Raw genomic sequence first — 14,080 nt, 5'->3', positions numbered from 1 at the left:
CGATTGTCCAGGGCTGACACCTATTCATACGTGTTATTAATGTTCTGATAATAGTTGTTATCACATTGGGAAATTCTTATCAAAATCTTCCTTACAAAATTATTTCATCGTTTTATATTTGAGTATGCCTGCAGTAAAGGCAGTCAAGCTTTCAAGACATTTCATTGAACACTCTATCTATGTCTGTGTGGAATGCTTGCTCTGTGATACAGAATGTTCTCATACAGAGTGAGTGAGTGACTGAGTTTAGTTAACACCGCTTTGAGGTGAGGCGAAGGTGAAATGGGGTTTAACGTCGCGTTCAAGATTATTGCACTTATACAGCGATGTGTGTGTGTGTGTGTGTGTGTGTGTGTGTGTGTGTGTGTGTGTGTGTGTGTGTGTGTGTGTGTGTGTGTGTGTGTGTGTGTGTGTGTGTGTGTGTGTGTGTGTGTGTGTGTGTTTATATATATATATACAGTGTACCACCAAACCAGCCTTTGTTTTAGCCCCTAATACCAAGTGCCAGGCAGGGTTACAACATGCACCATCTTTTAACGTCTATTGGTATGACACGGCTGGGAATCAAACACCCGATCTTCCGCCACTGGACAGACACTCTACTACTAGTCATTCCAACACTGCTTTGAAAAGTGAGAGGAAAGCTTAACATGCTAGGAAATCTTGAAGTGATGCAGGATTACTATTTTGGTGAAATTTACGAATATGGTGGACAAATGATAACCTGGCGAATCTAGGATCAAACCCATGTTTATCGATAGCACAAAGGGATGCAATTCGGCATTGCTAATTGCAGAGCTTTTGATGCGTCCCTTTGTGAGAAATATGCAGTGAATGCAGGGCTGACATATACTTATTGGATTTTCTATCTCAACTTAATTTCAGGATGAGACTATGCTTCATGGAGCACTCACGGTGAAACTGGGAGTAGTGGCCACACGTAGGTTCTTGCTGAGGAGGACCACGCCAGTGTCAGGATTCATGTAGAAGGTTTCCTGGCATCGTGTATCTCCAGTGATGGTGAAAGTCAACTTGTCCTGAACACAATCATACACATATGTTACATGAATGCATGAACGCAAGCATTACAAAAGAATATACTTATATAAAACTGAAACCAACTCATTACACGTTGACTGGTTCTTACATTTTGGTCTGCATCCTGTGCACTGATTAGATTAGTCACAGTGGTACCAAGACCTGCGTTGTCCTGAATAGTGGCGACATATGGTCCTCCGATAAACAATGGAGATGATGGATTCCTTGTCACAGTGATCACCAATGTACTCTCAACCCAGAATGTAGGAAACTCAGAGTCATAGGCTCGAACACGAAGCTGAAAAAGAAAGATACTTGGGAACTCAGTCAATGCAACAAAATACACATGTACACTCTGTTACCTTAAAAACATGGTTCATTAGTCAATTACTTTTACCAAAGTTTATAGCAAATCATGAACACTGACAAGTTTCAACTAGTATGGCTGCCTTATTCATGTGAGTGATGTCTCAGAATCAAGACTTATCAATTCAACTCTTTAACAGTGACAAAGTGCTGCTCACAGTGTATTGTGCATCACGCCCTGAGCGGAGGTCCCTGCGAATTGACACAATGCCAGTTGTCTGGTTGACGGCAAAGAAGTATGGGGCTAGATCGTCTCCTTGGACTTCATAAACCATGGTTCCCTGAAAACAAAAGTACTTCATATTACAATGCGCCCTGTCATTCAACAGCTAGTTTGTCAGTAGACAATCAATACTGAATCTTACACACTCAATCAACCTTGAGTATTCTTTAATAAATAATAACCACAATCATTGAAATACATCCATTTGGACCTTATTAGTTTCATGTATCTATTATGTATCTGGTTATTGTATATTAATGGATTACTCATCATTAAGTAGAAATATACGTACAGCAATATTAGCTTTGCTGGCGGACAAAGTGTATATGTTGGTAGCGACTGGACGATCTTCTCGAACAGTTGTGTCGAATCTGTTGCTGCCAAAGGATGGCTTTTGGATGCCAGTGATGATAATATTGACATTCACATCAGAGCTCTTTGCAGGACGGCCACTGTCTGTAGCCCTCACATTCATCTAGAAAACATGCAAGAAAGAAATAGCTGTGAAACATTGCTACGTGCTGTTTTTCTTCCAATGACTCATGATACAAGAAATGACATGAATTTACTAGTAGAAATATAAGAACACAATGGGTTAATTATCTTCAATCGAAGTTTGCTATAGAGACAGGCAACCATACTGATCCTACCGTGTATGTGCGTCCTCCTAAGCCCAGGAGTTGCCTTCGAGGGTAGATAACTCCAGTTTCCCTCACAATATAGAAGTAGGACAGGCCATCCGCACCATTCAGATCAGATGTCAGTTGATAAATGACAGTATCCTAACGACAAAAATTATTGCCATTAACAATCATTAAGGAGCAAGAAGAATCAATTCATGTACATGTACGTAATAAAAGGAACCTTGATTACTTACCCTGTCCTGATCAGTTGCATTTATATTAATGACAGGCACTGCCAACTGGTGAGTCTCCAGTATGGTGTTTGTGTAGGTCGACTGCGAGAACAGCGGACTGTTGGCGTTACGCACTACGTTGATCTGCACAGTTTCAGTCACGCGGACATCAGGCACCTGGCTGTCATACACAGTTATTTGGAGCTGAAATACAAAAAGAAAGAAACTTTAAACTACACAGTCTATAGTTGAGTCCTAGGAATAATGAAATGGAAATCGTGCTTTCAATGCTTCATGCTTATCACAAAATATTGTAGGAATGAAACTCCACAGAAAACAACAAACTTTGTTAACTTGTTAGCATATCACAAAGTACTCTGTCAGTTTGATGTACCAGAACATCAAATCCTCTGATGTTGGATCCTGTCTATCTGTTAACTTTCCTTAACCTTATATAAAACTATTGTTAGGTTACCATCAACAGCTGGAGGCTATTTGGTGAAATTTGTGTACATAAAATAATGAACCTATGAGAAAATGTACTGGTAAATAAAAGCAACAAGTTAAATATTTAGATTCAAATCATTGAGTTTTCAAGTAAATTTTGTTCCCAAAAGATCGGAACACATTGGCTTCATGCTCCACTTTCATAAACAGACATGATACACAACCCTGTGTATATACTGCATACCTGTATACTGCCTATCGGATCAACTGAAACGTAGTAGACTGCTCGACATACTTACAGTGTAAGAATCACGTCCTAAACCATCATTTTTCAGATCCTGTGTAACGTTGATTCTGCCATCGTTTCTGTTGACACCAAAGAAGGTCTGTGCAGGGTAGATACCTGTGGCTTCGTACACAAGGGAGCCCTGGAGAAAACAACAACGTATAAGCAATTCAAAAGTGTGAACTTATCAGACAAAATTGAAAATACATATCTTTGACGTTAACCATATTCGAATTCTGAACTACATTGTGGCTGTTCACCTTCAGATCTGGATCTCTTGCTGTTACGCCACTGTAGATGATTGTTCCCACAGAGCCAATTTCTGACACTCCACTAGCAACGTAGGGGGTTCCAAGGAACTCTGGCGGGAATTGATCCTTCTGAATGTTGATGATGACTTGGCTACGATCTTCCTGGGTCAGAATTGGTCTGTCATATGCCCGCACTGGCAGCTGCAAAAGCACATGATGAAAATAAAATATGTAATAATATAAATATGAAAGTACCACCATGCAATAAACAAAACCAAAATATGTGATCCACAATTAAAAAAAGTGCAAAAGCAGTAATAGAATTAGGTTAATGTATCATATGCTTATTTTGAACATACCGTGAACTGCGTGGTGGGAATATTCTGCACAGAGCGTATGAGGAAGACATCTCCAGTTTCTCCATTAAGGAAGAAATAGCTGCCAGCATTTGTGGTGGCCTCAAGATTGTAGGTTACTCTGTCCTGAAAACATACATATGGTCTGTAATTTGTGTTTTTGTCATGATATCAAATTTCATCATTATTAAACTGTCTGTGAGGAAATGATACTGGATTTATGGTAGTTTTCAATGCCATCATAAAGTTATAAGTTATTGTATCTCCTCCTACCCCATCTGGATCTACAGCTGTGACCGTGGTGACAAGGGTTCCAACTTGCTTGTCTTCACTGATATTGATGACATAAGGGTTGAGGGTGAACTTGGGGGCATTGCTGTTGACATTCACCGCAATGGTGACTGTTTCAGTATTACGCACTGATGGGATCTCCGAATCATAGACAGACACACGAAGCTGTAAGGAACAGAAATAAAGTTTATTAGTAATAACAACTTCAAACTTCATGATTTATGAAGCTCTGATTTATGTATAGTTCTCATGATGATTTACCTGGGGCTGACAATGATAGACACCAGCAAGAACTGGACGATGAACCTGTAAGATGACTTACTGTGAACTGCCGGGTCTGAACAGTTGTGAGATTTGATCGGACAGAGATGACTCCAGTTGTTGAGTTGATCTTGAAATAGCTTGGAGCTGGGATGTCTCCAACGATTTCATAGACTAACTGACCCTGCAAAATACCACACAGGAATAGATAATATGTGTAAGTAAGTACAGAAAGACTACAGTATCATTTCAGAACACTTTACATAACAAGCTTTTATTATACAAAACTCTGTGTATTTTAATGCCAGCATAAACCACCTACCCTTAGATTATCATCTATTGCATTGACATCAAAGATAACTGTGTCCACAGCGTTTGTCTCAGATGCACTAGCGAAGTATGGTGTGCCCACGAAGCGTGGTCGGTCATCCCTCACAACTTGTATAACAACTTGAGTATCAGACACCCTTGGTGGATCTCTCTGATCACTTGCACGAACTTGGAACTGTAACAGAAACAATGAAATGGAGGAGTTCCACACTAAGATTGCTGCAAAGAAACAGGCAAAGTGAAGGTTGAGGCCAAAGTGAAACATTCCAAATGAAATGGAAATCGCTTTCCATTCCTGTTGCCAGTACTTACCACATATTGGGACTGGGTGTTGAGAGACAAGGATCTCCTAACATAGATTTCACCAGTTCGATCATCGATGAAGAAGTATGTCTGAGCTTGATCATTAGGCAGAACCATACTGTACCGCACAGTGTCCTGCAACAAACAATGCACATCAGCATTACACAAGTGAGATACCTTTTGAGAAAAAAAAAATCAGTTAACACAGCAACAGAAACTGTTTTTGTCCACTAGTCCTTATAATGATATCATATAGCAAAACCCTTAATACTGGCAAATTTCTGCTGGTCCTTATGATACCTTAATTATTCAGAAGTTTGACAAGGAGTAGCGCCAATTTCTACCACTGTATCAAGGTAGTGAAGTAATATCTTTTCTGATCAAGAACCTTCCCTTGACAGAACAGGGTCAAGCCCTTCATACGAGAGTGCAATTTGAACTCTACTGATATGATTCTGACCAGCATCACAATCTGTTCGGTGTGCCTAACTATCATTGTTACTGAAGACAAAAGAGAAAATATTGCACACTCACCCCATCACTGTCTGATGCATTTACACGAAGTACTGAGGTTCCTGTGTTGGTGAACTCAAACACTTGAGCACTGTACTGAGGGGCGGTGAACTGAGGTACCCCAACATTACGGTCAACATAGACGGTTATTCTTGCTGTCCCTCTGTTCAGGGGGAAATCAGAGTCGTACGCTGCAACTGTCATCTGAAAGTGAAGGAAAGGTTGGCTCCATGATTTGTAACTGAGCTACCACATACCACGGCTATCTCTACTCATCAAAATTTAATCAATCAACAACACCATTGGTCTGATAGTTAAATGTCACACACAGCAATATACCAGCTATATGACCTCAATCAAGGGTTTGTCAGAAACCTGTGATTGATATTATGATCAACATCTCATGCCATCAGAGTACATCACCGAAGTCAACATGCAGTTAACGAAGTGAGAGAACCTGACCACCTGATCCATTCAGATGCCTTGTCCTGTTAACACAGCATGCCAGACACCTATTTTAACATGTACGTTCCACGTGGTCACCACAGATAGCCTACTTACATCAAATCTGGAAGTTGATGTGGATGTGAGTGGGCGTCTGACATATAGTCTTCCATTATTTTCATCCATCCAGAAGAAAGCCATTCCCAGGCCATCACCAGTAATCACATATTTCACGGTTCCCTGGTATGACAAAAAACATAATTGTCACAAATCATTCATGAAATGGAAAACAATTTAGCAAAATTGTAAAAAATAACATCCATACACCTCTGTTTATCCCCAAATCACTCTCTTTACCTTCAAAAGAAATCAAGCTACTGTACTGAAACAAAATTAAAAGTGCTGCTGTAACAGAATAATGCCCATGCACATACCTTTCTGTCTGCGTCATTAGCAAATACTGTAAGGACTGGTTGTGTGTCATTTACTGCAGTGTTCTCTGGGATGTTTGTCTGGTATTCAACCTGGCTGAATATTGGAGCACCAGCATCTCGTTCAATGGTAACATAAACATATGCTTGACTTATTCGACGAGGGGACCCATTGTCGAATGCTTGTACAGCAAACTGAAACCAAACCAAGAAACATATGAAACCAAACCATGTTTCAAACTGCCTGACAAAGGCTGCTAGGCACTTCACAAAGAATGTACAGTACGTAAAACAAACTTAAATGTTCCACAATATCCAGATCAAATTGGCCCTATATATACTTGGATACTTCATAAAGACAATACTACCCATAGGTTTATCAATACTCAATGCTGATTGGTCAGTCGTAGCAATATAACGTGACATTGCTTCGTTGTTGAAACAAATATGTGATAACGTCAACCATTTTTCATGACAACACAAATGAATAACATTATGTCATCTGAACAACAAGCTGATTTCAGTGAAGTTTTCTGTAGGACTGACAGTCCTTATATTTACATAGTTTCTCAAAATGACAATGAGTAAAAATATACTATCTTCTAGAAACTTGGAATTACAGACTATCAGTCCATTGTGAAGGAATATTTTAAGTTCTTCACCAAAGGCTCGGGGCTTACACCATTTGTTTGTTTTTTAATGCCGCACTCAGCAATATTCTAGCTATATGACGGCAGTCTTTCATTAATAGAATCTGGACAAGATAATCCAGTTATCTGATATCATGAGCATTGATCTACACATTTTGGATATGATGACATGCATCAACTAAGTAAGTGATCCTGACCACCCGATCCTGTTAGTCGCCTCTTACAAGCTTGTAGCCTTTTATTGCAAGCATGTGTTTCTAAAGACCTGTTCTACACCGGTTCTTCATGTGTAGCTTACACCATTCATTCACTTGGGACAGATTATCTGTAATTCCTCGTATCTCAGTAGATCCTCTATACATTGGACTCACCCTGAAGAAGTTAGCTGTTCCTGGGGCTTGTAAGTTACTGCGGGTAAAGACGATGCCAGAAGTGGTTCCCAAAGAGAAGTATCTAGAAGCTGTCTGGCCCTCAGTATCTTGAAGAATGTAGTACTGGATGGAGTCCTGGCCAACACATATGTATGCCATTAAATCAAATACTCATTGCAGTAACAGAAGCCCTCCTACAAGGACATCATCATTACTGCATAAAATAAAGATGTGGTCCAAATTCTTACCCCATCAGCATCAGAGGCGTTGACTGTCAGCAGCATGCTGTTGATTGGATAGGTCTCAGGAATGGTAATTCTGTACTCTCCTTCAGCAAATACTGGGGTGCTTGGATTGAGGTTTACAAAGATGACCACATCCTCACTGGCACGCATATTTGGGAATGCTGTATCATATGCTTGCACACGGAGCTGGAAAATGACAGAATTCTTCACTGTACCAACATTAAAACGGTGATGCACAGAATAAATTGCTAGAAAACAGAGTTGTTTTAAACAGGATATCTGTCAGACAGTGAAAAACAGTGCAAATTATTACAAGATACCAGGAACATTGCACAACTTGATAACCATAATTGAGTACAATGTTTACATTTGTATTAAGTACACAAAAAGTGGAATAATGATAAACCATGCTGATTGGTGTTTACTAAAGGAGCAATTGATTGCATAAAATGAAAAGGTATTCTTACTGTGTATCTGGATGTTCTCAGGCTGTCAGTAGTGAGGTTCTTCGACACATGTATTTCTCCAGTGGTCTTATTCAGACGGAAGAAGTCAGGAGCTGGGTACACGCCAACTGCCTCGTACTCAATACTCCCCTGAAGCAATGATACCAACTCATACACAACATGGAATTTCCAACACACACAAACAAACATTGTGACAACTACACGTAGCAGATCTGTAAAAGTGATCCTGCGACAGACATACCTGAAGATCTGGATCTGTTGCCGAGACTCTCGTCACATACGTGTTGGCTGGTTGACTAACAAGGATATTGGCATTATATGGCTGGCCAATAAAAGTGGGATTACGGTTACGTGGTCGGTTGATCTCTATTGTAACTGTTGCATTGGCAGTTCCTCCACGGCCATCAGATGCCTCAATCACCATCTATAACCAATTACAAAAATGACACATAAAGCTTTGGGTGACATTAACATGCGACATATCTCCAGGAGGATCTTAGTCTCTGTAAGAGCAACCTAAAGAGTGATCATTATGGGATAGTGAGAACACAGGTAAGGCAATTAGACAGTTCACAATAGAGATTGAGCTACAAACTTTATAAATATGGAATTCATTAACATTCATTGGTACTATTCAACAGTAAAATAATGCACAATTGACACAACCAATATGGTAAATATTTGTTCAACTGTAAAACTAACAAACTGCATTCAATGCACCAACTTTGAAGCACCGAGGAAACATAAATTGATATCCCTGTTTCCTTGGATGGAAATGAACTCCATATTCTTTAAGGTAGGATTACAAGATTCTATTCTCAGATATTTGGGAGAATGTTCAAGATAGGATAGAAGATTGCTTGCTTGAATTTACTACCTTTCTAATTCTGTAGTGTTTCATACATTATCATTTGACCATCACATGACAATTGCATTTTCTTCATCACTTCAATGCCACCAGGGTCATGGAGAGCAATCCAGGTAAAAGACAACTGATACTAAATACAACCAGGTAACTTCAGATACTGTCTTGTTAAAGCAGAGAGCTTGATTGTTTAAAATATTTGATTAAATCTAATAAGTTAAACAGATCAGTACCATTCTTGATTGTGAATATTCATCAGTGTCTGTCTGAACATGTCTATTAAAGGAAAGATATTGAGGAGCCATACATATGGACAATTTTCACCATTTTGGTCAAAGAAAAGCCAGACATAAAACCATAATAATAATTTTGAAAATGATTTATATTATGAGGATATTAAATTTCATACTGAATCATTTAATGGGTAAATCAATTATACATAAAAATCTAAAGACTAAAAATTTGGTATTAAGAACTGACACAGATATGACATTAATGTAACTTTCACAAGGCAGCAAGCATGGTAAGATCAGTCTTATCAGCACAAATTCTAGGAGATTACACGTCGGGTAACTAAATAGCAAAACAAAACTTTTCAACTATTCAGTTAAAAAATGGGTAGGGTTCAGTACAACTAAGCATATATTTTCTACCAAGTGAAAAATACACATTTGTAGAAATGTAAGGCTAAATAAACTTATACACACAAATATTCAGGGTTGCACAGGAGAAACCTTAAAGACTGCTTACTCAGATGTAAAATTAATGTGAACTATCTGTGAAACCTATTTCATGAAAGTTATCGGAAACAGGATGCCCTTTTTGTTCTAAATTAACTGAAAAGAATGGTGCAGCTCATTTTGGCCAATAACTTTTCATAACGTAACCACATTTGTTTTGTTGCACACGCCCAAAACAGGACAAAGTCAGGCTGTTATTTACATATTACAACCATAAATCTTAGATCAATCAAGTTATCTCAACAGCAAAATAAATAATTTCTGATTATTGTCAAGATTGCTGCCAGCTGTTGTATTTGGCTTTTAAATGCATGGTCTTAGACAAATTGACTGCATCTTATATATGCAGCTGCATCTCCACCTGAACTTTGAAATCATTCATTCATCATTCAATCACCAAAACATTTCAGCCTTGTAAGCCTTTTCGTGTTTGATGAGACAATTTCAGAAAAATATAGATGGAAAACAGATTGAATGCCTAGAACAAGCTTAACCCTCTTTTTGGTTAGAAACTAAACTAAATTTCAGCTGACTCCATCAGGTGGTACAGGATAAGCAAAAAATGCAAAGGATTTAAAGACTATGACAACAAGGGAGAAGGAAGGTGTAATCACTGTACCCTCAGACCCTTCAGGCCAACCGGACTAAACAAGTTTAGGGCGACTCATATAGAAACTTAAGAAAGCATTTGACACAATGTCAAAGCAATTCAAAGTGTTAGTTCAAATAAAACAATGTATTCTGACCATACATATTAAAATTGATAATAATACTTACAAATGCACTACCATTACGGTCCTGTGTAGTACAAAATGATTAGCTATCTACTTGCTTTACAAACATGATGGTATGTACACAAGGGAATCATGTATGGTCTTATCTTTTTTTCCTAGTTGCTGAGGCAATATTGATATTTAGGGACTTGTATTTATTCTGATGATATCAACCATAAAACTGGATATTCATTTCTAAAAGACTTATCACCCTACAAAGTAATGTATCTAGATAAGCAGCCACTGGTCATGACAACTTCACCATTATAAACTGATTTTACGAACTAATCATTTCTACTGGTATTCAGTAGTTTTGATCCCTATTCCAACTTACTGAAAAGGAATAATATCATCAAAAGAAAAGTATATATACACCTTGAAAACCTGCTTATTAATAAAACCATGTTCAATAAACAAATACAGCAACTATAGAATGCTGTTGGGGTACAGTAAATGGTAACAGATCTACATGACATGCTCAGTCATGCCAACCCTAACTGAAGCTTTGGAGTAATCAGTGGAGTAAAGAGGGTAATTCCATGTGAAATAGCGTAATGTTAATTGTACCATGATGCAGGTTTTTACTTCAACATTTTCATTATGCCCATACGTATGTGAAACATGGGTACACATGCATTGATGCTAGTACCACAGACAAACATGACAGCGTCACTTTTTGAAACATAGGACGATATAGCTAAAAATAACCAGAAGAAATATCCGCTTGAATTTGGATGATTTATATGATTAAAGCTCGGAAATAAATATGAAAACCATCCATAAATAATTCTTGAAAATAACATCAAAAGTCATGATTTTAGAAGGACATGTGTAATAGTGTAATTTTAGGCTCAAAAGTGTAATGGTTGGCATCTCTGTATGCTGACTGTATTTCAAGAAATACTGCTTGATACATCACAATATTGGATAACATTTGTCGTATCTTACACTATAGAAGTTCTCAGGTGCTGATGTGAGTGGAGCACGGACATGGACATCACCGGTTTCTGGGTCCAGATAGAAGTACTTCAGTGTGTTGGTGAAGCTATTTACCACACGATATGTCACTTTGTCCTGAAGTAACAGGTCATGGTATAAGTACACTATTGCATGTCAACAACATGGCATTACACAACACCTCTACATATCCTGAAATTAGCAAGACATTACATAATAACATTTCTACATAACTTGAAATTAACAGCATTGTGTCAAAACACTTCTTCAAATCCTCAGGGTAACATGGAAATATATAGCACTATTCTACATATCTTGTGTATAACATGACAGTACACTGCAATGTAACAACATATCTCATTATCCTGAAGACAACATGGCATTTTTAAAACAGGCACTGCATAAGCTGATGATAACATTTTCCAACACTACCTAAACATTACAGTGCATATCATATCAAAACACTATCAGATAGAAAGATAAGGCATTGCATACCGGCACTGACAAGTAATCATAAATGTACGCTTTTTAACATCCTGGAAACAATATGCCATTAGTTTTCTCATTGAAAAATATACTTACTCCATCAAGATCAATTGCAGTGGTATTTTCAACTCTTTCTCCAATTGGAAGGTCCACATTTACAGTTGCTTCATACTGATCACTTGGGATAAAGCGTGGAGCATTGGGATCTCGAACCAGGTTCAGAAGCACGGAGGATGATCCTCGGCGGGTAGGGTGTGCAGTATCATAAGCAAATACTCGGAGCTGAAATGGTGGTGGTTTGCATGATGTAGTACACAATTGCAATGACAAACAATTTCTCAAACTAGGAAGGATGGCTGGAAATACCGATCATTTGCACCAGGAATGTACCCATTACCTTTGTTGGATTACTTTACATCAGCATGCTGTGTATAAGTTCAAATAAATGCCTAAAAGTCTAATTATATTATACAGCCCTTAATACTCATGTGTGTTAGCTTGAAAGAAATCATCATGTATTTACAGTGTATCTGGACAGCTGCAGGGGCTCATTCTTGATGTCCTGTTGGAGAGATATTACGCCACTCTGGGGCTCAATGCTGAAGAAGGATTCAGCTGGGTAGAGACCATCAATACCATAACGAATTTCACCCTGAAATATGAAAGAAATATCAGTTTCAACATATTAATTTCCGTATTCAATCTATAACTGTAAAATATCTACTATAATTAAAAATGTAAGCCAAGCAATTATTAAGAGGTACCCACCTCTATATCAGCATCAATGGCCTGGACAGTAGTGACTGAGGTGCCAACAGTAAAGCTCTCCTCAATCCGTTGACTATATGGGTTCTGGGTGAACTGTGGGGTGTCATCTAGATCCACTCGTATTTCAGCATATGTACTGCTATTTCTGGGAGACACAAGTCTTTGATCTGATGCTGAGATGGTCACCTGAAGAAAAGATGTCATTATTAAGTTGTTTCTTCTTGAAACACAGTACCTGCTTTTCATCTCTTAAGAGAAGTTAAATTGCAATAATATATTTCAAATATCTTGAACCAATTAACTGGAGACAGAACACTAGAAATGATAGGACTGATGATAGTTATATATATATATATATATATATATATTACATTGAAGAGAGTGATAGGAGTCCTCTCCATTGTGCTCCTCAGGTAGATGATTCCATTACGAGGGTCAATATAGAACTTGGCGGCAAACTGATTTGATGGGTTCACAAAGGAGTACAGTGGGACATCCTGAACAGAAGAAACAATATTGATAAAAGTCTATTGTCAATAAAATATGCAAAAGTGGAATGAAACATACAAACATCTATCACAAATTTTCTTTTGGCATTTCAATTACCTTGAATTATACCAAAGAAACAGTAAGTTTTCATCATAAAACATTATATGAGGATACATTTATGCAATGGTTGACACTATCTTTATTTTTCAATATTGAGACAGAGATTACAAATTGTGCAGAACCAATGCAAATAGCTTCACAACACAGTGATTAACTGACAAGAAAAGGTCTTCTTACCCCATCCAGATCCACAGCTGTAGTATTGAGCACCTCAGAGCCTACAACATGGTACTCAGAGATTGTTGTCTGATATGGCTGAAGAAGGAAGACTGGAGCATTGACATTCCTGATGACAAACACTGTCACATCAGCTATCACACTTCGAGGCTGATCCAAACGGTCATATGCTCGAACTTGGAACTGGTGAAGAAATCAACATTCACATATAAGAAAGAATCCTTGGAACTGTACAAAAGAAAACTGTACAAAGCATAACACTGTCTTGTAATAGGATATGTGGGGACTACTTACATTGTACTGTACGCTGGAATCATAGAGAATACTGTTTTCCAGGGTGATGTTCCCAGATAACCGATCAATGGCGAAGAAGGAAGGCCGATCAACAAACTCATACACCACCTGGCTACCAGGCTGAAATAGAGTAAAAAACATCTCTTCATGGAAGGACCTTATAAGGAGCAGACTAACCATTAATTGTCATAAGTGCATTCCTACTATTAAGGTCCTTGGTTCATGGGCCAACACACACAACGTTTAAAAGGACAATGAGGCAGTGAAGCTTGTACCTAATAT

General features: G+C 38.2%; 1 protein-coding gene across 2 annotated transcripts in view; it reads right to left on the bottom strand.

The window, feature by feature from the left end:
- The window catches only part of LOC139467935 (uncharacterized), a 133,877-nt gene that overhangs the window by 26,937 nt on the left and 92,860 nt on the right, over positions 1 to 14,080 (bottom strand). Inside the window, exons 119-146 of one of the 2 annotated variants that reach the window (XM_071249527.1) lie at positions 13,799 to 13,918; positions 13,505 to 13,687; positions 13,090 to 13,215; positions 12,719 to 12,904; positions 12,474 to 12,602; positions 12,047 to 12,232; positions 11,456 to 11,581; positions 10,512 to 10,532; positions 8,371 to 8,553; positions 8,130 to 8,258; positions 7,666 to 7,848; positions 7,418 to 7,552; positions 6,400 to 6,591; positions 6,083 to 6,205; positions 5,543 to 5,725; positions 5,018 to 5,143; positions 4,698 to 4,880; positions 4,437 to 4,559; positions 4,097 to 4,279; positions 3,827 to 3,949; positions 3,477 to 3,668; positions 3,230 to 3,358; positions 2,505 to 2,687; positions 2,278 to 2,409; positions 1,920 to 2,102; positions 1,563 to 1,685; positions 1,148 to 1,336; positions 915 to 1,037 (exon numbers count right to left, since the gene is read on the bottom strand). In XM_071249527.1, the coding sequence (XP_071105628.1) occupies positions 915 to 1,037; positions 1,148 to 1,336; positions 1,563 to 1,685; positions 1,920 to 2,102; positions 2,278 to 2,409; positions 2,505 to 2,687; positions 3,230 to 3,358; positions 3,477 to 3,668; positions 3,827 to 3,949; positions 4,097 to 4,279; positions 4,437 to 4,559; positions 4,698 to 4,880; positions 5,018 to 5,143; positions 5,543 to 5,725; positions 6,083 to 6,205; positions 6,400 to 6,591; positions 7,418 to 7,552; positions 7,666 to 7,848; positions 8,130 to 8,258; positions 8,371 to 8,553; positions 10,512 to 10,532; positions 11,456 to 11,581; positions 12,047 to 12,232; positions 12,474 to 12,602; positions 12,719 to 12,904; positions 13,090 to 13,215; positions 13,505 to 13,687; positions 13,799 to 13,918 (4,197 nt within the window). The remainder of the gene's footprint in view (positions 1 to 914; positions 1,038 to 1,147; positions 1,337 to 1,562; positions 1,686 to 1,919; positions 2,103 to 2,277; positions 2,410 to 2,504; positions 2,688 to 3,229; positions 3,359 to 3,476; positions 3,669 to 3,826; positions 3,950 to 4,096; positions 4,280 to 4,436; positions 4,560 to 4,697; positions 4,881 to 5,017; positions 5,144 to 5,542; positions 5,726 to 6,082; positions 6,206 to 6,399; positions 6,592 to 7,417; positions 7,553 to 7,665; positions 7,849 to 8,129; positions 8,259 to 8,370; positions 8,554 to 10,511; positions 10,533 to 11,455; positions 11,582 to 12,046; positions 12,233 to 12,473; positions 12,603 to 12,718; positions 12,905 to 13,089; positions 13,216 to 13,504; positions 13,688 to 13,798; positions 13,919 to 14,080) is intronic. The other variant, XM_071249528.1, reaches the window with a different exon arrangement.

This window comes from Haliotis cracherodii, unplaced genomic scaffold (genome assembly GCF_022045235.1).
Source record: "Haliotis cracherodii isolate W230 unplaced genomic scaffold, xgHalCrac1.p SCAF_2, whole genome shotgun sequence".
Taxonomy (NCBI): domain Eukaryota; kingdom Metazoa; phylum Mollusca; class Gastropoda; order Lepetellida; family Haliotidae; genus Haliotis; species Haliotis cracherodii.
Note: the sequence above shows the minus strand (reverse complement) of the source record. Positions and strands in the feature narration are given on the sequence as shown.